The following is a 22,034-nucleotide window of genomic DNA, read 5'->3' as shown; positions in this document are numbered from 1 at the left end:
GGGAGCAGCTGAAAATTGATGAGACTGAGATATTAAGAGCACTGCTTGTATCAAGAATTCTGTGATGTTTCTCCCTCTGTAATGTTCTCTTGCATTCTATTAGAGATCAAGAAAGGGAAATGGTATCTGACTCTGAATCCAGACATTGATGGCTATCTGTGAAGTGACCCATGTGTGCTTTCTCAGTTGCCAAAGTGCATTTGCCCTGGCCAGTGGGATATATTTGGTTCTGTTACGGAGGTGCGAGACTATGTGAATAGGAAACCGAGAGAAGAACTTACATTTTCAAAAGATAATGGACTAAGCGAGCAGGGTAGGGAGAGCCCAGGGCAGAGACCCAGGGATTCAGATTGTGCTTTCACAGCTTCCTAAATCACCAGGGTAGTACGAGTCACAATTTGACTTACCATTGTTTCTCAGCTCGCCATTGTTATGATGTTTCAGGTCCAGTTATTTGATTGCCAGGCTTCATTGTAGGTTAACTGTCTAAACCCAGTAGCTAGCTGCATGGCAGCAGCTTGGTCCTGCTATGGCTGGAACACTCTCTTCCGCCATGGACAGTTTGTAGAATTGAGGTGACCATTGACGATCATTTTTGTTTCCTCCAATCTCTTTAGGGATGAATTCCATTCTGCTCTACGCTGGACACGAGGTGTTCGAACATTACTTTCCTTTCAGGTGGAAAATGCTCAACGACCGTTCGCATGGCGAGCACTTAACCCAGAACCTCCTCGCTACCACCATCTGGGTTTTTATTTCTTACATTCTTTACAGGAAGAAAATATTTTGGAAAATTTGATCAGGAATTGAATTGTTTGACATATATTTTGAGTATATTTTTCTATGTGGGTCTAAAACGGACAAGATGTATTAACAGTAAAAACATAAATGCCTGCAGCTTTTAATTTATCTCATGGCCAGTACACCAATGATTGGATGACCAATTTCATTTAATCCTCAACCAAGCCCACTTGGTTGCAGATCACACAATTGATGTGTGCCACCACCCCCAACTGGTTATATTTGAAATTGCATACAAGTGCTGTTTTACTCAAAGGGCTGATGCACTAGCACTCTACACCTCTACCCTCTCATTATCCCACTATACTAGATCTCCACTCTTATAGCACCTCAATATTCTATCCTCTATTCTAACACTCTGTCCCACACGTTATCATTAGTGTTCTGGTCTTATTTACTCAGTAAAATTACTCTTCAACTGATTTCAGGCAAAGCTTTGTCTAAAACTGTATTGTTGCTCCATCTCAGTGGATGTGAGGAAAGGGACTGTTAACTCTGATCGGCAGCTCTCCCGTTGGCCATGAACTGGCAAAATCAGCTTGCTGTGTTGAATGAGACCATCCTGATATAAGTTGTTGATAAGTTGCCTCATGCATACACTTGTCTCCCAAGTTGCTGGGAGTGGGTGGTTGGAAATGGGAAGTGTAATGGGCTATTTTACCACTTGTGTATAAAGGTACTCGTATGGGATTATGTTGTCAGCTTTAAAAGTTTATTCAGATGCTCCTGAATGCTGAATTAGTGAAGGCTCCTGCAGGCGGCCCTCATCTAGTTGTGCTTACGACCTGTGTTTTCGAAGACTGCCTCCTCACTGTACTGCAGTCTGTGTCTGTCAGGGCTAGCTAGAATCCAGTTGTAACAGTACAGCCATGCAAAGCCAAAGGACATGCAGGCAGTGTCAGTGATTTGTTTTTCCCCTTGTCAGCTCAGTGAGACCTGTGTAGAAACCCATTGCCAATATTGAATCTCCAAAAGACTAGAACTGCTACTCTCCCTGATCAGCTTGGCTTGTGTAGTCTGCCCAATATGAAGCTGGATGCATCCAAACACCGCTCAAGGACCTTGAAGTGTGTGGAGCAGAACTGCTAAAACCTGAGTTTAGCAGAGCAGATTTCTGGTGAACCTCATGCTGCTTTTCCAGTGAGGATCATCTTGTCCATTAGGACCTTGACCTGCAGGATTTCCCGAAGCCAAATGGGAAGAAACCCAGTCGCTGGTGATGAGGCTGTCTCTCCTGATTCCATTAGTTGACAAAGTTAGTTGGTCCATCAGATACAGCTCTGTGGAATACTATAGACATCTCTAGCCCAGTTGCCCCAATGCCAGGTCTGCCATGCAGGGTTGACTTGGTCCTGAACTCCTGTTGTCAGTTCATCTTGGAGTGTCTCAAACACACACAGATCCTGCTCCCCACTACCCCACCTTGGAGGTTACACAACTATTCTCCTCACCAGTAGCATGGTGAGCAACACAAATGTGTGAGAGCATTGTGACTACCCACTTGGCCAGAACACAAGAACATGCCATAACCCATTGAATGGCCATTCCACCAGATGGAGATACAGCTTCTGCAACAACTGCTTAGCTTTCTAACCTCCATGGTAGGACCCGAGCCCTGGATATCTCTCTGGTCTCGTTCCCAGCCTTCAGCTAATGCTTTCTGGTCAATGTCATTCCACTTTTTGAGTCTCTTCATGTCACTGCATCTACCTGCAGCATGGTGGTACCTGCAGGGCAGGATGATTAGTGCCAGCCACCAGGATAGTTTAGAAGTGCAATCTCCAGAAGCAGGCTTACTGATCAATTGCTTAATCCAAATTGAAATTTGGCCAAAGTAAGTTAGATGCACAGGGCTTCTACCTCTAAATTAGACCAGCACTATGGGTTTCTCTTGTTCACTCCTGTGTAGTGTAGCTAACCTGTTGAAGTTATGATAATGGACTTATAATTATTTAAACCATTCTGGAAGCCGTAGGTAGTTGGCTGACCTCAAGCTAGCAATTAAATCAGGAAGTGTGCTGCTTTGGAAACAAAGCTTACAAAGTTCATCTGTTTTGTCTAACAGTAATAAGATTGTAAAGAACCCAGTGCTGCATTATCCTATGCTCAGGAGAGGATGGAAGATTTACTGTTTGAAAACTTCTTTGAAGTGAAATCACTAACATCCAGCATTATTGGGTTCCATAAATGTTGTTGAATTGGAAGGTCTTGCATTGTCTATCAGATGTTTAACTTGTGATTATGTTTAACTTCTAATTTTGTGTTAACAGGGAAATTAAGTCAATGTGTTTTGACTTTTATTTAAAAACAGGATTCTGATTCTGTGTATAATGCAAAACAAAATTCTTCCTTGCACATTGCACTGACAGTTTAAACTATCAGCTTTTGTTCTCTTCCACTTTGAAAGATTAAATACTCATTAATGTGTGAAGTTTCACTTTGACAGGTGTGCTTTAACTTGGTCATTGATATTTTCTTCATCTGATAATTAGTTCTACCTTATCTTCATCCATTGGCTTAGTTGCACTCGGCCTTTTCCTGCCTTCTGTTGTTGGCTTCTTGTTTCAAAACTTGTGAACAAATCAATTTGTTGAAGTGACCATGACATCTATTTGCACCATCTTCTGAAGCAGGTCAATAAAACACGACTGGGTGGCTGAGCGTCCTGCCACATTTTGAGCTTTGGTTTTGAATACAGCTCAGACTAAAGGATGCAAATCTCCTTAGTCTGACATGTAAAGGGAGGACCCTTTTGAGTTTCGGAGAGCATGGATAGGGAAATCTCATTTCCTTCTAATTCATCACCTGCTGCCATTTAAGTTGAAAGTCTACTCGCAGACCACAGAAATGGTTGGTGTCAGAAATGGAAATATCCCACTATTGCAGAAGGTGAAGTGCTTGAGGATGTTGGGATAGATTGAAGGGAGCCTTGCTGTCTAGGGCTTTACTTGACCTGCAAGTTGATAATGGCACCAGGTGCCTCAAATGCCCCCTACTCCCCAACCTGAAGTCATGGGCAAAAGAATTCACCAAATCAAAACATAAGATTATTGAATACAGCAGAAGTTTTCTAATTCCAACCATTTTCAGGACTGGCTTTGCAGTGTACATGGTTCCTGATGGTGTAATACTGGTTTTAGCTGGGACCTTTAAATGACTTGAGATTAAAATGAGGCAATGAGGCTACCCATTAATGTTGGAGAACATTCACTGCTAACATGAAATTAATTGTTTGGCAAATTTTTCTGTGCTTAATATAAAATGCTTTTAACTTTTACGGATTATTGGTTTGATAGTCATTTCAAGCACATGTCACTTTTTCAGTTACCTCATGGTCCTATCATGGATCTCAAACACACATTTTCAAGGTATTGGAAAATATTAAACTTTTTTTAACTGCTCTCACGTTTTGAGAATTCCTATTGATGTAATAATTTTAAAATGCCTCAAGCCTGCTGCTTTTATGGTTGACTTCTGAATAGAGTGAGGTGCATTTTACTTCTGTATATCTGTGCTACCAGCCTCAGACTTGGAGAAGTATCTACAGCACCAGAACACTGTGCCCCACCTTAAACTCACTTTGGGTCACTCTTTCACCTCAGCAAAGCACTGATGGATTGTATGTTCCTTCAAGCTTATTTTTGGGATTGAACTTTCTGATTACTCATCATTTGGGTCTGAATCATTTGTTTCTACAAAAGGGGCATGTAATGTTTTTAAAATGTTTATTTGGCAATAAAAAATGTAAATGTTTTGTACTCAAGTCTTTTTATACTCAATTTCTGGTTAATTACTAAAATATTCCTTTGTATAATTGTTTGTATACATTTGGTATCTCTAACTTTAGTTTAAATGGGATTTTACCTGAACAAAGGGATTTTAGTATTTTTTTTCAAGATGTATAAAACATTGGGATTCAGTCTGTTCCATTGGGGTTTGTGCTGCTGTAGCTCTATTTAGTTATAACCTTTGTATAGTAGAGCAATACAGGATGATCCTTCATGTATTGATCTGTATCCCATTTAGGGAATGTCAGTATCACTAAGAATAAAGTTATGGTTATCAGTGCACATGTCTATAGCTGTATCTTTACCAATGCAGCTTCCAAAATTAGTTTTCTTGCTGTTTTGTCCAGTCTATCTTAATTATATCCACTAGTCTTTAAAATGGAGATTACAGAGCTTTGCATGCTGTAGGTTAAGTATATCCAACAGTGTCAAAATGATAGTTCAACTTATCTTTCTTCTAAGGAAGATGGTCACTTTGAAATTACAATATATTGCAGTACCCTTTTCATTGTGGATGTTCAATTTTGACATTCTGTCTCTTGTGGGATCGAGTGCTGAGTGCCATCATTTATTTCCCCATTAGTTGGTATAGCTTATAAATTGATTGCAACCAAAAGGATCCAGTTCAATAAGACCGAAATCCAAGGAGCTTGTTATATAATTTTAAAAGGTACAATTTCAAATAAAGGAATTCCTTAACAACTGCTTGTACTTGCATTGTGCCTTTATCCCAAGGTTTGACACCAAACTACATATTAGGGCAGATGACCAATAGGTAAGTTTTAAGGAGCAGCTTAAAAGGAGGAAAGAGAGGTGGGGAGGTTTAGGGAGTTAAGGCATTGGCAGCTAAAGACTCGGTGGTGAAGTGTTTATAATGGGGGGATATTCAAGATGAGAATTGGAGGGATGCAGATATCTTGGAAGATATTTGGGAAGGGAGGGGTTTTGAGAATAAGGTTGTCAATTTTAAAATCAAGAATTGTTTAACTGGAGCCACTGCATGTCAGTGAGCACGGGTGATAAGTGAATGAGACTTGGGGTGAAATAGGACAAAGGCTTGGTTGACCTTAAATTTAGAGGTAATGGTGCAGTCATGGAAAGAGAAACGATTGCAGGTAATTCTCTGGTGTTGGCCAGTTAGCGAAGAATGGAAGTGGGCATGTGTAGTCCCAACCAGCCAAATGATGGAGAGGATAGTGTGGCCAACCATGTCAAAGGGTGCAGCGAGGTCCAGAAGGATGAGGATTAGTTCTTTTGTTTCAGTCATATGGGATACCATATAACTTACGATGAGCCATTTTAATATTGTTGCAGAGATGTAAACCTGATTGAGGAGATTCAAACATGCAGTTCCAGGGAAGAGGAACATACAATTGAGTCAACATGTTCAAGGACATAAAAGAAAAAGGTTGGAGATGGGTTGGTGGGTTGCAAGGCAGAGGGGTCAAGGGCTGGTTTTTGATGAAAGGAGGTGATGAAGACAGATTGAGGAGAGGGGGAACTATAACTGAGGAAAACCATTAAGATCAGCCAATAATGAAAGGGAAGTTGGGCAGTCAGCAGTTCGATCAGCCAGGATTAAAGGAACAGAGGTGGGTCTTGTTGGGAAGATGAGCTGAGAGAGTATGAGGGGTGATGAAAGAAACTAGAGAATGATGCAAATTCAGCACTGGAGCAGATGGAGCTTAAGAGGGTTTGTCCTGGTGGGCTCAGGAAAAGCAGGGAAATGGTAGAGCTAGCTGATTTTGATGACTAAGCAATTCATGAATTCCTCACACTTGGTGAAGGTGGAGGCGAGGGGCTTAAGGGGTATGCAGTAGAGAAAGGAAGCCGGGTGTTACCTTTCCATTCTAAGGTGATCCCGGAGCCTCAGTGACCTAACACCTTCATCCATCAAAGCTCCATGTGGAACTCTCAACTCTACAGTGCCCCCTCTCTTACAGGAGTGAGGTTGGGCAGAAAACAAAGGTATTCGATGCAAATGACATCTGTGGTTTTGGGAATATCCATAGATGTCTACAGCAGAGGAGGCCATTTGGCCCATTGTACCCACACTGGTCATCCCTACGCTAATCTCATTTTCCAGTGCTTGGCCCATAGCCCTGGAGGCTATGACAACACAAGTGAATATCTAAATAATACTAAAATGTTATGAGAGTTTGACTCAACCACCCTTTTCAGGCAGAGTGTTCTGGACTCCCATCACCCTCTGGGTAAAAACATTTTTCAACTCTCCTCTTACCCTTAAATCTATGTCCCCTGGTTATTGACCCCTCTACTAATGGAAAAAGTGCCTTCCTATCTGCCCTCAATCTTATACACCTTTATTAGGTCCCCTCCCAACCTCCGTTGTTCCAAGGAAAACAACCCCAGCCTATCCAATCTTTCCTCATAGCTCAGAGACACCAGCTCAGGCAGCATCCTCTGCACCCTCCAGTGCAATCACGTCCTTCCTATAATGTGGTGACTAGAACTACCCGCAGTTCTTCAGTGGTGGCCTAAACAGCATTTTATACAGTTCCACCATAACCTCCCTGCTCCTGTATTCCATGCCTTGGCTAAAAAAGGCAAGTTGCCCATATGCTGCCTTAACCACCTTTCTACCTGCCCTGCTACTTTCAGGGATCTATGGATATGCACACCAAGGTCCCTCTGATCCTCAGTACTTTACAGGGTCCTACCATTTATAGTGTAATCCCTTGCCTTGTTAGCCCTCCCCAAGTGCATTACACCTCAAACTTTTCCTGGTTGAATTCCATTTGCCACTGCTGTGCCTACCTGACCAGTCCATTGATATCCTCCTGCAGTTTATGGCTATCCTCACTATTTGCCATCCTACCAATTTTTGTGTTGTGCATGAACTTCTTGATCATACCCCCTACATTTAAGTCCAAATCCCCAGCACCAAGCCCTGCAGAACCCCACTGGAAACAGACTTCCAGTCACAGAAGCATCCCTCTGCTTCCTGCCTCTCAGCCAAATTTGGATCCAATGTGCCACTTTGCCCTTGCCTCCTACTTACTTGACCAGTCTGCCTTGAGGGACCTTATCAAAGCCTTGCTAAAGTCCATGTAGACCACATCAAATGCATCATCCTCATCAACACTCATGGTTACCTCCTTGAAAAAATTCAATCAAATTTGTCAATCATGACCTTCCCGTAACAAATCCATGCTGACCATCCCTGATTAATCCACGTCTCTCCAAGTGCAGATATATTCTGTCCCTCAGAATTCTTCTAGTAACTTCCCCACCACTGAGGTTAGACTGACTGCCCTGTGAATTTCCTGGTCTATCCCTTCCTCCCTTTTCCAATAATGGGACATTAACAGTCCTCTGGCACCTCACCTGTGGCCAGAGGGGATTTGAAAATTACTGCCAGGGCCCTTGATATCTCTTCCCTTGCCTCCCTCAACAGCCTGGGATACATCTCATCCGGGCCTGTAGATTTATCCACTTTTAAGGCTGCTAAACCCGCTAGTACCTTCTCTCTCTCAATTTCACAGTCCTCCACGCTGATGTCTGCATTACCCTTTTTCATTGTGAAGACCGACGCAAAGTGTTCATTCAGGACCGCACCCACGTCTTCTGGGTCCACAAACACATTACCTCTTATGGTCCCTGGTTATTTTATAATGATTGGGTTAAGTAAGGTTCAAGTCTTTAGTCATTACTACTACAGATACATTATCCAAAAACCAGACATTTTTGATATTCAGTTAAATGGCTGATGATGTGCCTGTGTTGCACATGTCCAACACACCAGGCAGTGCCCACATTGAGGCAGATGTCCACATGCAATATTGCATTGGCGTCAAAAAGAGGCACCCAGGGTCTGTACCTCAGGGGCATTAGTGTCTTTGCATCTACGATTAAGACACCTAATGCCAACTTTATGCTCCACCCTCTCTTTATACAATTGGTTTGCTCTGAATGAAACCACCAAGTATGAAAGCTTAAACAGTCTTTGAAGGGATCACTAGTAACCTCTAGCAGAAAAAGTAAAAATACTTGCCTGAATACAAAACCAGGTGAAGGAGTCCAGTAAAAACATGGACCCCTGGTCACCTCCATTTCTGATTGCTACCTCTTCCTTCCTGGTCACTGACACCTCCATTTTCCAGGCCACCTTTATTCCAACACCTACCCGAGAGTCAGTAGCCTGAATTTAAAATGGCCATCTCTGAGCTGTCTGGTGGTATCCAGCAGGCATATACAGTTTACTAGTCTGACATCCTGTCCAATTACAGGTCCCATATCCAAAATGCAGCAAAGCCCAAAATCCAGCACAGTCTTGGTCCCGAGTGTGCCAGGTTTGACACTAACTCTTCTACTTTCACTACAGATGGTGAATATTCAACAGTACAGCCTCAGTAACAACATGATCAAGCATAATGCTATCCTGTGTTATCCAGTTGTAGAAACCCTGGCAGTTCTAGTGGGAAATTAAACTAATAATTTAGAAAGAAAAACACATGACCTCCAGAAACAGGACAAAATTGTATTTGGCTCATATATAAAACTGAAGTGTAGAAATAATCCATGGATTTTAATGGAAGCCATTTTATTACATGGTAGAAAAAAATATTCAGCACAGCTGTTTAAAATTCAATAAACTCTAGACTACATTAATTCCTACTATTACAGTGGGAATGATGCTGTAATACCACGTACGAGATTGCTATCAAAGCTTTATACATCCTCAGTAGAACTGAAATACATTAACTATGCAGACATGATGAGCATAGACAATTCAAAGTTTTAGCTTCTTTTTTCGACCACGTCCATCTGGTGCTCCGTCTGATTTACGTTTCTGTGCCTGAAACAAAGGGCATTATAAATAGAGCTCTGATTATTCCAAGTTACACGCTCAATTGCAAGTATATAACATAGGTTTGTTTAAAATAAAATAAAATATTTTGAAATGGTGGATGACAATTAATGAATATGAAGTCATTGGAGTTTAACCAATAAATAGATGTCCTGTACACCTAGTTGGGAGGGACAAAGTTTTTGAAGGGATGTACAAACATACAAATTTGGAGCAGGAGTTGGTCATTTGGTCTTGGAGCCTTCTCTGCCATTTGATAAGATCATGGCTGATCCGATTGTGGCCTCTATTTTCTTGTCTACCCCCATGCCCCTTGACTCCCTCGTCATTCAAAAATCTAACTCAGCCTTAAAAATGTTCGATCACCTTGCCTCTGCTGCTCTGAGGAATAGAATTCCGCAGACTAATGACCTGAAAAAATGTGGAATACGGTGGTCATATTGCCAAACTAGTAATTCAGAAACCTGAGCCACTAGTCTGTATAATCAAAGTTTAAATCCACCAAGGCAGTTTGAGAATTTAAAAAATAAAGTCTGGAAATCAATTGATACGAAGCTGTTGGATTGTCATCAAAACCAAATGGGTTCACTAATACTCTTCGGGGAAGGAAACCTACCATAAATACAGTCTAGGCTCAGAGACTTCAATCCCATAACAGTTTGGTCCACCAAATGCTTTCCAGCATTTTTTTTTACAATTTAAGAGAATCTTCAACTTTTGTCAGGGACAATATTTTTATAGGACATCAAAATCACTCTTCTACTCTTAGCTGGATATGGCAGTGCACTAACAAGTCATCATATCAAGGGTGAATCAGGTCACACAAAGCCACACTCAATAAAACCAAGATGACAACCACTCCCCAGAACACAATCACTAAAATGTAACTATCATATTTTTTACACTTAACTCACTTAGTCCAACCATTTAATGTCAGCATTTACTCACCACGCCAAGTTATAATCATGTTTACCAACACTATTCCTACATCTCTTTTCATAGCTTCTTCAATTTTACTATTTAATTTTGAAAAAAATCTAAGGGTTAGGAGTCAGATATGAGCCGTATTAAAGTGGTGCCCATGGATGGTGTAAATCATCATTTGTCAATTAGTTTGACAGTATCTTTAAGTCTCATGTTTGTTTTGAGTTTGTAAAGTTCAACGTAACTTTTAAAAAAAAAAGTGTTCAGCACCAGCACTGTAAAGCAATCCCTTAACGATAGTCCCACCACAGCTCCAAAGTGGGGAAAAAGAATCAATGTGAGATGAAGTAAAATTGGAGATTACATCGCAAGGTTATAAGTCCCTAGAGAAACTCAACATAATGAATAAGAAAAAGTTACCGATGTAGTTTTTGGTCCACGCTTCTTTCTTTCTGCTTTCTCTTTTTCTTCAAGTTCCAAGTTTTCTCTTTCTATTAGAGTGATTAAAGTATTACATCGCCTTTGGAGCTCCTAAAAGTGTAAATGAAGCAAAAAATAGGTCTAATTCTTTGAAATACTGTAGCATTCAATCAAACATTTATATATAAACTGGCTACTTTTAATGGGCTATTTAAAGCAGTAACAAATTTTTAATTGGAAAAATCCATTAAGCCAAATCTCTTTGCAAAACAATCTGGTTACCATAGCAGTTCTCGACTTAAGGAACCAGTCGAATCTGAATTGTGGAGAGTTTCGAATGCATTGTCTAAGCTCATCGTAAACATTTTCTTTGTCGAACCCCAGCTTGTGCAGCATGCAGATCAGAAATCTGTCCTCCTCTTCTGTGTAATTCTTCCCTTTATTTGTGCCGTATGCTATTCTCAGTTGGTGGAAAGGTGCTTTGTAACGGCCAATCTGTTCAAGGATAGAAAGTATTACTGTAGTAAACCAAGTCCAAGAGCAATAGCCCAGCTAATAAGCAAAATGGAGTGGAATTGGAACCTATTTGAATATTACCTTTGTGTCTAGTGCTTTTTTAATGCTGATCCTCCTTTGGATTCTAGCTTCTCCCCTTTCTATTTGTGCCATAATTTTTTCAATGTCTTGGAGCTCATTACATCTTTCCCAGAACACAGCTAAGAAAAACAGTAGCCAGTCAGAGAATCTCCAATAACAGGTTCAGCCATAATAAAAAGTGATTGAGGTGGCAAGAATGACCAGAAAAAAACCAAAGTAAAATGCATACTTTCCAAAACAAAGTTGTCAGAAAATAGCAGATCTAACTTGTTAAATAAAGGCTGAAAACCTTACCAGAGTATTCAATCACTTCTTCAGGAATTTTCCCCTCTACTTCACGGGCAATATTTTCAATATCATCTCGACCCCACTTTTCATTTGCCTTGATGAACTGATTAAAGTCTCTTTTTGTCCAGCTGGTAAATCCCTGTCAAACATCATTTTTGTTGTCAAATAGATGCACAACTACACAAGACAACAGTGACCAACTAAAGATAACAGAGAACTGCAGATTCCATGAAATGAAGTAATGGTGTAGGCACAATTTTGAGGCTTTTCAGCTTATCAAAAAATTCAATATTTGAGATATACAAATAATTTTCAATAATATAATCATTTTCAATACCTCGCTGGACACAGGAGAGGTGCCAGAGGACAGCCAATGTGGTACCGTAATTCAAGGAGGGATAAACAGGGAACTACAGGCCAGTCAGTCTAACCTCAGTGGTGGGGAAACTATTGGAAGCAATTCTGAGGGGCAGAATTAATCTACACTTGGAGAGGCAGGGATTAATCAAGGACAGTCAGCATGGTTTTGTTAAGGGGAGGTCAAGTCTGACCAATTTGATTGAATTTTTCGAAGAGGTAACCAGGTGTGTAGATGAGGGCACTGCATTTGACGTAGTCTACTTGGACTTCAGCAAGGCTTTTGATAAGGTCCTGCATGGGAGACTGACAACGAAGGTAAGAGCCCATGGGATCCAAGGCAGTTTGGCAAATTGGATCCAGAATTGGCCGGGTGGCAGGAAGCAGAGGGTGATGGTCAAGGGGTGTTTTTGTGATTGGATCCCTGTGTCCAGTGGGTCCCTTGCTGTTTGTGGTATGTATAAACAATTTCGACTTGAATGTAGGAGGGTTGATCAGTAAGTTCACAGATGACACGAAAATTGGTGGGGTGGTAAATAGTGAGGATAGCCTTGGATTACAGGAGGATATGGACGGGCTGGTCAGATGGGCTGAGCAGTTGCAAATGGAATTTAATCTGGATAAGTGTAAGGTGATGAACTTGGGAAGGACAAACAAGGCACGGGAATACACGATGAATGGTTGGACCCTGGGGAGTACTGAGGATCAGAGGGACCTTGGTGTGCATGTCCATCAGTCCCTTAAAGTAGCGGGACAGGTAGATAAGGTGGTATATGGGGTTAAGGTGGCATATGGGATACTTGCCTTTATTAGCTGAGGTATAGACTATAAGAGCAGGGAGGTTATGCTGGAACTGTATGAAACACTGGTAAGGCCACAGCTAGAGTACTGCATGCAGTTCTGGAATCCGCATTATAAGAAGGACATGATTGCACTAGAGAGAGCGCAGAGGAGATTTACCAGGATGTTGCCTGGGCTGGAAAGTTTGAGGAAAGATTGGATAGACTGGGGTTATTTTCCCTGGGTATTTTCCCTAGAGCAGAGGAGATTGAGGGGGAACATGATTGAGACGTATAAAATTATGAGGGGCACAGATAGGGTAGACAGAAATGAACTTTTCCCCTTGGTGAGGGGATCAATAACAAGGGGGCATAAATTTAAGGTAAGGGGCAGGAGGTTTAGAGGGGATGTGAGGAAGAATTTTTTCACCCAGAGGGTGGTGGGAATCTGGAACTCACTGCCTGAAAGGGTGGTAGAAGCAGAAACCCTCATAACATTTAATAAATATTTGGATGTGCACTTGCGATGCCGTGGCATACAAGGCTATGGGGCCTTGTGCTGGAAAATGAGATTAGAATAGTTAGGTACTTGTTGAACCGGCGCAGACCAATGGGCTGAAGGGCCTTTTTCTGTGCTGTAGACCTCTATGACAAATATAGATATATAAAAAACGTTGCATTAATTTAGTGCTTTTTTAATGTCCTCTGGGCATGTGAAAGTAGTTCAATTAACAAAGTACTTTTAAAGCAATGATGTAATGGTCTGTTTTATTGACTTTAGTTGAGGGATAAATACTGGCAGGATGCCAGGATAAATCCACTGCTCTTCTTCCAATATCGCCACGGGATTTTTGACTTCGTACAAGGCAGACGAGATGTCAATACAACATCTCATCCAGAAAGTAGTACTTCTGACACTCAGCACCACCTTTTCAAGGGCAATTAGGAATGGGCAATAAATGCTGGCCTAGCCAGCGACGCTCATGTCCCATGTACGAATAAATAAATTTTTTAAAAATCAAGATGACTCAGGAGCAAGAGTGCTAGCCAAGGATTAGCTTTGTTCCAATATAGCAAAAAAAGTCAACTTCTCATTTTTAAATATATAATTAAACAGTTTTGCAAGTTAGTGCTGAATGTACATAGACACATTAGTGTCTCAGTGCTCTTATCCTGAAACATTAGCTTCCAAAATTTCCAGGGACGAAATATTAGAATCTGAATATGGAAAACACAATCATGTTTTGAAGTTACACCAAAACAGGAAATAGTTTCAAAATTTAACTTCTAACCATTAAATTGCAACTGAGCCTCAATTTCACAAAAGCCGGGTAGTTATTCAAGATACTGATGAGTTCAGACAAAAGGTGTTGACCTGAAATGTTAACTCGTTTTTCTCTTCACAGGTGCTGACTGACCAGTTGAGGTGTTTCCCACTTTTTCTGTTTATATTTCTGCATTGACTGCATTGGCTGTATTTTGCGATTGTTAAAGCAATTCATACCACATGTTCAGTAAGATTCTGCTGTTGATATTGTAGAATGTATAGCACAGAAATAGGTCAATGAGCCCAACAGATACATGCCAGTGTTTATGCTCCACAGGAGCCTCCTCCAACCCTTCTTCACCAGTATAACCTTCTATTCCTTTCTCCCATGTCTTATCTAGCTTCCCCTTAAATGCATCTATACTTCAACTTCTCCTTGTGGTAGTGAATTCCACATTCGAACCATTCTCTGGGTAAAATAAAAGTGTTTCCCCAGAATTCCCTATTGGATTTATTATTGTCCCATAATTACATAGTCTTATTTTGGCCTCTCCCACAAGTGGAAATATTTCTTTAAGCCTACTTTATCAAATCTTTTCAGAATCTGAAAGATCTCTATCAAGTCACCTTTCAGCTTTCTCTTTAATAGAGAAAAGAGCTCTAAGCCTGTTCAGTTTTACCTCATAGAATTTAAGAACTGAGAGCTCCAATGCGCCTCTATATCCTTTTTATAATATGGAGACGAGAGCCATGTACAGTTGTATTCCAAGGTGAGGTCTAAGCAAAGTTCTGCTGGAGATCCCACCATATAAAGAAATAGCAACATTACCTGTGTCAACAGCTTCTCTTTTTCTTCAAGCTCATCATCATTTAGGGGTTCAGCCTCATCAATTTTGCACTGTTCTCCTTTCTGCACTTGAGCTGAATTTGGTAGATCAGGATTACGTGGCACCTATAGTAAAATCCATAAATTTTAAATGACGCCTGGGTTCTGTGTTTCTTCATCCCTGGCCCAGAGCTCAATTCAATTCACAATAAACTAACATTGCTGGGCATTTGCAAGATAAACAGATTCAACGATTACTAATGGCCGATGTTCCAATGGCAGATTCACCGTACTTCTTGAGGCACATTTTTAAATTGGGAAATCCAAAGAACTTGTACGCATAAATGGGCCATTTTGGCCCATCTAGTCCATGTCAGCATTTACCCTCCACATGGCAAATAGTTCCAATTTCATTTACCATCCAGTTTCTCACAACTTTAATCTTAATCCAATCTAGTGTTCAATGTTCACAAATACTGCCTCAATAAACCTTGTAAGTAAATTCAACAGCCTCAACTCTGCAAATAAGTTTCCCTTGCTTTCTCTAGATCTCTTGCACAACAGCTTTTAATATTCAGGTAAATTTTTCATGAGTAAACAACTAGCACATTCAAAGGGGTGAGGGTAAATGAGGGAAGGAGTAAGAAAAAGAGGAGGAAGTGACATAGGACCAGCCACATTAGGCCAACCTCGTGACCCTCCTCGTGGCCATTTATAGAAGAGCGGGCACTGGACGATGCCATGGGCTCAAATCAAAACTGATCGTCTTCAAGACACTGGTGCCTTGTTGCGAGAGGTTGGTGGCTATTGTAATATGGGTTCTTTCGATGTCTCAGTGATAAGGTCTTGAGACCTGTATATTTAAACATAAACCTTTTATTGTTAACCGTTAACTGTTTACAGATCCCAGGTTACTATCATGCATGTTGCTGTTACCTCCATGCAGATTGGTTCCAGAATGTTCTCTCTAGACTATTACCACGTGATTCTATAAATCATACCGTGGGCAGGGCTATTCTCCAGTCCCACGTTAACCTTTGCTCTGCCGAGCACCTTTACATTACAATGGCATGCAGGCACATACCACAACAGTGACTACTTTCATCACTCTTCCAAGGTCAAATAGTAGTACTAGTATAAAATTTAGAGGCTTTGTTCTAGCTAATTCAGAAATACCAATTTCCAGACAAACACTTTACCTTGTAACCAATGGTTTTTCTGTAATACAGGATTTCTTTCTCTAGCAGTTCAAATAGTCGAGGGGGAAAGAATTGGAAGTCTTGAATATTGGGCTGCTTTGGCGGTCGAGGAGCCTAGGCAGATTAAAAAAAAAAGCATCAAAGCTAAATTTCTACAAGCAAAGAGCAGCCAGGACCAGGTGAGAATATAAGATTTAACAAGGGTTTTGTTGACCTTTGTTGTTATGTTTTCTTTAAGGTATTTAATCTAATCACCGTGCGTCTGAATATGGGAAACATTCTAGATGGTACTTGTCTCAAACATAAGTTTTAATGAGCCCAGCAGCATTTTTCCTCATCCTTTTTGTTCAGAACAGAAAGGACACCGATTATAGAATATTTTCAGATCAATATAAAGAATTGTTGTGTGTTGGTCCTTTTTACAGATTATGATCGCTTTCTGTTCAACTGTATGCTGGTACTTGGGAGAATGTGTACATGCTAGTCTTCTGAATAATCAGCAATAATTTCTAAAATACAAATACTCTAAAATTCTTCAAGTTGAAACAGTACTGATAAGCTTGTTGGAATGCAATACTGAGCTCAATTTATGTTTCAGTAACTGCAGTCTTACATGTCCTATCACACAAACAAAATCAGCAACCTCAACTAGTGGCAAAACGCAGGAGGAAATGAAAACATCTCATTGTAAGTGCCTAATCCAAACTTACTTTAGGTGCTTTGGGCTCACTGACACGAAGGGCCTCTCGGAAATAAGCATCAACAGCATAGTTTGCTTTACGTTCTCGTTTGGGGGGTTCGATCCATTCAGTTAGTGCCAACTGTGGATAAAGCAACTTTTCAATAAATCCATTTTTAAAATTATATAATACATATAAAATTAAATAGCCATCCAAAGCCAAACTTACCTTTTGCTTCTCCCTATAGTCCTCACCTTCGAAGTTGTACACACTGACCTCTGTTTCCATTGTGAAGTTTCTCAGTGAACCTTCACCCATATTTGAGAGCTTTTCTGTCAGCTCCGCTGTCTGCAGATAAAACAGAAAGAGGGGATGTCACAGTTTGAAAGGTGATTGTTAATAAATACAACATCACAGGATGGGGTCCTTGTATATTTCAGGGAGGGGGGGGAAACTACAAAAAAAAAATCATCCAACATCCGGAAACAAAACCCAAGGTTTTTAAGATGCATAGGGTTTGCAAGATCTTAGTACAGCAGGCATTTATATCCCACAAGTGGGCTGACAAAGTTTTGTCTCGACTTGTGTTCCGCGCATGGTACTGGTTCATATCCCACAAGGCTTCAGCAGTTGGGATAGAATTGCATTTAAAACTAAGGAGTTTTTAAACAATGGAATTTTAGTTCAGCTTTAGGCAGAGTAATTCCTATCATGTTGAAAACTAGTTCCAGTGATGTGAAGTTACTTGCTTAGCAGGAAAGACATTGATGTATAAAGCCCATGACAACCATTTCAGAATACAGATTTGTACTTCAGCGTTAGTTACCAGCTAAAAACTCTACATTAGTATAGTAAGATTGATTCAATGGCCCCCAACTTCACAAAGACTTATGAATTCATTTGAATTGTTTTGCCAAAACCCACAGTGAAGTCATTTTTACAAAAAAAAACTTACCACAAAAGCAATAACTGAAACAATCATTTTGCCATAATACAAGCAATTCAAAAGCTGAATTTAAGGGTTTCTTCACACTAACTGTTTAAACCCAAGTCTCTTGGCCCAATGACAACAGTAAAAAAGACTGCATAAAAACATCACAGTACAATACGTTTAATGTAATTAGCTTTTGATACTCAGTTTTCAGAACTTTATGAAGATGCAGATTAGGTGACATTTATTGTGCTTATGGAAATATTGCACTATAAGAACAGTATTGAACAAGTAAGCCAAGAGTCACAGGACTGAAATAGCAGAACAAGGTGTTCCCCCTTTCCAGGCATGTTGGTTTTACCTTTCTTTCACCCCTCTCTAATATAGCATCGATATCTTCATCAGTAATGTCACTCTCTTTAGAGGCAAACACGTGGGTAGCACCATGACGAATCATCTGCAACATTTCATCTTTCCCCAGCTTATTGAGATTCTGATCGACTAACCTTCCTAAAAGAATTGTTTCACAATTAATAAATCTGCTCATTGATGTGAACTTGAGGGTAATGCAAGAGACACAAATTCACACACTAAACAACAGATACACAAGGCTATAAAGTGAAAACTATTGAACCAAGTTTGTTGCACAGCGTACTTTTACTGGCTGTTCATACTCTATTCTGTGGAAGATTGCACAGAGGGTGGTGTGTCTTTTTTGCATTGTTTAGGACCATTTCACCAAAAAGTAGGAATATGTATGCCAGATGACAATTCCAGGTTCCTTTAGGTAGTAGGTCTTGGTCTATTTTAATGAAATTCATAAAATAAACACCAGCAATTAGAGAAGTTAGCTGTCAAAATATTGAAGTTTAATTTTAAAATATTTTGAGATATTTGAAACTGAAAACGATAGTGAGATAGTATCCAATATATTCACAATCTCTAGCACAAAAGTTTTATTATCTGTGCCATACTTCTGCCTGAATCAGAGAAGAGTGCAAGATAAAATTGTGGAGTGAAAGCTGGGGATGATTGGCACTTTTCTTTGCACCCCAAATTTCCAGTTATGCCATTTAAAATTAATGCCTCAAAACACTAAAATATACAATGGGACCACTGTTCTACCCTCCCCCATGCAGTTACCCACCAAAAGAAACAACCAACTTCAACACCCACCTTGCTGAATTACAATAGAGTCCAGTCTAAGTTTCATTTCAGCACGTTCCACTATCCTTTCCTCTACAGTGTTGTCAGTTATAAATCGGAATACTCTGACTACTTTTGTTTGACCAATTCTGTGGGCTCGATCCTAAAGAAAAGAATCAAATTAAGTTACACGGCAGATCCACATCATCAAATGACAATTTCAATTAACATTCCTCTATGTGCAGCAGTAAAAATAGCACAGTATCTTATGGAAAACATTGTTTTGATAATAAGACATATAAGAACTTCAAACAAGGTTTTTGTTTCAACCCTGATAAACAAAACCTTAATGCAGGGGTAGCAGATAAAGCAACTCCCTAGATATCTCCAGGCTGATCGATAACCAGCAAAAGTATAATAGCTATCTCCTGTGGGGTGGCGGGGGGGGGGGGTGCACAGGTGTGGAGATCAAAAGCAGCACGCGTATTTATTTAATTAATTGTCAAGTGCGTTTATTATAATAATTGGCAGGTGGGTCAATGAAGCAATTGAGCACTGAGCAGCTTGTCAGTTCACAAGTACTCCTCCCTGAAGGACATTAGTGAATCACCTGGACAATTGGTAGCCCTGCCCTTTTTGCTGCTAGCTATAAAATTTAATTCAAACTTCACAATTGAATGGGATTTGAACTCAAAAGCTCTTTTACACTAGGAGATCACAAAGCACTTATTAAAATCAGTGGATAGTTGCTCTGTGGAAAATAGAACCACAGAAGCCAGTTCCTTATAGTGACACCATTACTTAAAATTTATTTTCAAACTCTCAATTGCAGTTGGAATGTAATTGGTGAGGAGAAACAGAACGCCCTGTCAGCTCAAATCGCACCAGCTCAATTCTGGAAACAACAGCATATTCCATTCAACACAACAGAAGCAAACAGAAGACATTTGCTGAAATATTTCTACCAGTTCGGTAGAGCAGAGTTTTAAAGAAACCATGTGAGCAACACATGGAAGATTTGAGGGGGTGGCGGTGGCAGTTAACACTGTGTTAACTGGGATGTTAAAGCCAAAAATGAAAGTTATATATTCAGTTCAACAGTACGTAGCTTTCAGAACACAAATAACTATTATTCAGTTACTTACCATAGCTTGGAGGTCAACCTGAGGGTTCCAGTCAGAGTCGTACAGGATTACTACATCTGCTGTAGCTAGATTTATACCAAGACCCCCAGCACGTGTGCTTAGCATGAAGATAAACTTTGAGCTCCCAGGAGAATTGAAAGCAGAAATAGAATCCTGGAGGGACAAGAGAGACAAGTTAAGCCAGTATTGTACAAAGGATTGAGAACAATCTTTTTACTAATTGCTGGGAAGTTCCATTTTAAAAAATACAAATAGATGCTAGGTTCAAATTGAATATTCACGTTTCTTGTTTGAAAACTAGAATCAGTTTTGTAACTTAAGTCTAGAATTCTTACAAAGATAATAGAGCCTCAGATCAATTTATGGGATGGGAACTTTCTGCAAACAAACTCAGTTTTGAGAGCACAGGGCAAGGAACATACTTGTCTCTCCTCATGTGGAGTCTGTCCATCCAGTCTACAATATTCATAGTTTCTCCACATACAATAATCTTCCAAGATATCCAGCACCCTGGTCATTTGGCTGAAGATCAACACTCGAGAACCTATGGAAATGATGATTAGTTGTTTGGTAGTATAGAACTTGAAGCGTTGCTGAAAAAGAGACACGCGTCAAAGCTTTTCCGAACAGTGCAAGATGAAAAACTCCGATGTCTCTTTTTTCAGCAATACTGAAATGAAGATTATATAGCAGGGTAATCTGTCGATCGATAGTCAAAAACATAGTGCAAATACAAAATGCTTCAAAAACCTACATCTACTGAAGTGCAAAACAGAAACCAAATTTCAGTGGTAGCATGCAGGAATTGTAGAGTAATTTAACAAACTAGTCACACAGTAGGATGTATAAATTTACATACATAACCAACTCCCAAGTTTATAATTCACACAATATGAACTGCCCATGGCCATTTGACATTAAAATAAATCCAGCTACCTTGATTGATGGGAGCGAGTTAGAAGGGTTTATATTCCAGTTGGATTCTCAACTGTGCTGCAGTTTGGGCAGTAAAAATAAAGCCCAAATCAAGAAACAGGTGCAATCCCAAACCACAATTATTCCAGTCACCTTCCCCCAACAGGTTAACCCACTATTTTAAGAACAATAGGCTCCTCCGTATCTATTTCCCCTTGGAGGAGGATGGGGTCCATCAAGCATTGCAGAGGTCTACAGCCCTCAGTTCAGTAATCCAACTCTCCAATAAAGAATATCCAATGCTGAATCAGCCAGTTTATTGGCAGCCCCAGCCTCGATGGATGGGTGCGCGGCAGGCTTTTCTAATCATGCTCAAGCTTTCAAAATTTTCCACTCGTACCCACTGGTTATATACGTGTCCAAGTTAAACAGCTTCCTTACTGAAACCGTGCCCATATTTTACACCATTTAAAATCTTTGTTCCCCCTTAACCTTTTTCCTCCAGCAAATAAATTCCTGCATTTACTCTAGCCTTTCTTAACTCAGCCTGAAATCTGAATTACTTTCTTCTGAATCCTTTTCAACACGTTTACATTCATTGGCTTAGGGTGACTAAAACAGAGGTCATTTCAGAACAAGACACACTATTGATTTTTAACAGGTCATTAAAACCTGTGAAATAAAAGCAAAATACTGTGGATACTGGAAATCTGAAATAAAAACAAAGTGCTGGAAATGTTCAGCAAGTCAGGCAGCATCTGTGGACAATTGTGGTACCTTGCTGCACATGTTAAATGCTGCCATGTTATGATTAGTGATAATTTCCAAATTCTTTAAGTATTGCCAATGGAAATCCTTGCACACTATCAATGCCAAACATTGCAATCCCCCTTTCATTTACTAAAAATCCTCCCCTATTTTTGATTCATTTTTGGTCACCCAGTATGTAGCACAAGTACAATACAGTAGTGCTCCAGAGCCTGACAAAGTTTGTCATCAGATACACAAGATGACCAGGCAGGCAGTTGTTTATAGCTGATCTAAGTACAGGATGTTATATTTTCCACTCCGCTGGGTTTCCTGATAAATGGGCTGGACTACACGTTAGTTTTTGTTCAATTACTCCTGATCTCAAGTCTC

The 22,034-nt window shown here is 40.1% G+C and overlaps 2 protein-coding genes across 5 annotated transcripts in view; one reads left to right on the top strand and one right to left on the bottom strand.

Annotated features, from left to right (window-relative positions):
• hgsnat (heparan-alpha-glucosaminide N-acetyltransferase) overlaps positions 1 to 4,869 on the top strand; it is a 44,285-nt gene extending 39,416 nt beyond the window's left edge. For all 3 annotated transcript variants that reach the window (XM_078535178.1, XM_078535147.1, XM_078535222.1), the window contains one exon: positions 618 to 4,869. In XM_078535178.1, the coding sequence (XP_078391304.1) occupies positions 618 to 799 (182 nt within the window). In that variant the 3' untranslated portion in view covers positions 800 to 4,869. The remainder of the gene's footprint in view (positions 1 to 617) is intronic.
• A 4,207-nt stretch (positions 4,870 to 9,076) lies between these two features.
• Positions 9,077 to 22,034, bottom strand: part of LOC144672976 (SWI/SNF-related matrix-associated actin-dependent regulator of chromatin subfamily A member 5) — a 33,791-nt gene continuing 20,833 nt past the window's right edge. The window contains exons 12-24 of one of the 2 annotated variants that reach the window (XM_078535072.1): positions 20,402 to 20,523; positions 19,980 to 20,132; positions 18,865 to 18,997; positions 18,050 to 18,198; positions 16,986 to 17,105; positions 16,788 to 16,898; positions 16,078 to 16,191; positions 14,882 to 15,004; positions 11,656 to 11,788; positions 11,362 to 11,480; positions 11,047 to 11,259; positions 10,765 to 10,875; positions 9,077 to 9,408 (exon numbers count right to left, since the gene is read on the bottom strand). In XM_078535072.1, coding sequence (XP_078391198.1) covers positions 9,343 to 9,408; positions 10,765 to 10,875; positions 11,047 to 11,259; positions 11,362 to 11,480; positions 11,656 to 11,788; positions 14,882 to 15,004; positions 16,078 to 16,191; positions 16,788 to 16,898; positions 16,986 to 17,105; positions 18,050 to 18,198; positions 18,865 to 18,997; positions 19,980 to 20,132; positions 20,402 to 20,523 — 1,667 coding nt within the window. In that variant the 3' untranslated portion in view covers positions 9,077 to 9,342. Of the gene's footprint in view, positions 9,409 to 10,764; positions 10,876 to 11,046; positions 11,260 to 11,361; positions 11,481 to 11,655; positions 11,789 to 14,881; positions 15,005 to 16,077; positions 16,192 to 16,787; positions 17,106 to 18,049; positions 18,199 to 18,864; positions 18,998 to 19,979; positions 20,133 to 20,401; positions 20,524 to 22,034 lie in introns of both variants that reach the window. The other variant, XM_078535007.1, reaches the window with a different exon arrangement.

The sequence above is a fragment of the Cetorhinus maximus genome, chromosome 1, assembly GCF_964194155.1.
Source record: "Cetorhinus maximus chromosome 1, sCetMax3.hap1.1, whole genome shotgun sequence".
NCBI classification, from domain to species: Eukaryota; Metazoa; Chordata; class Chondrichthyes; order Lamniformes; family Cetorhinidae; genus Cetorhinus; species Cetorhinus maximus.
This window is presented reverse-complemented; position numbering and strand designations above follow the sequence as displayed.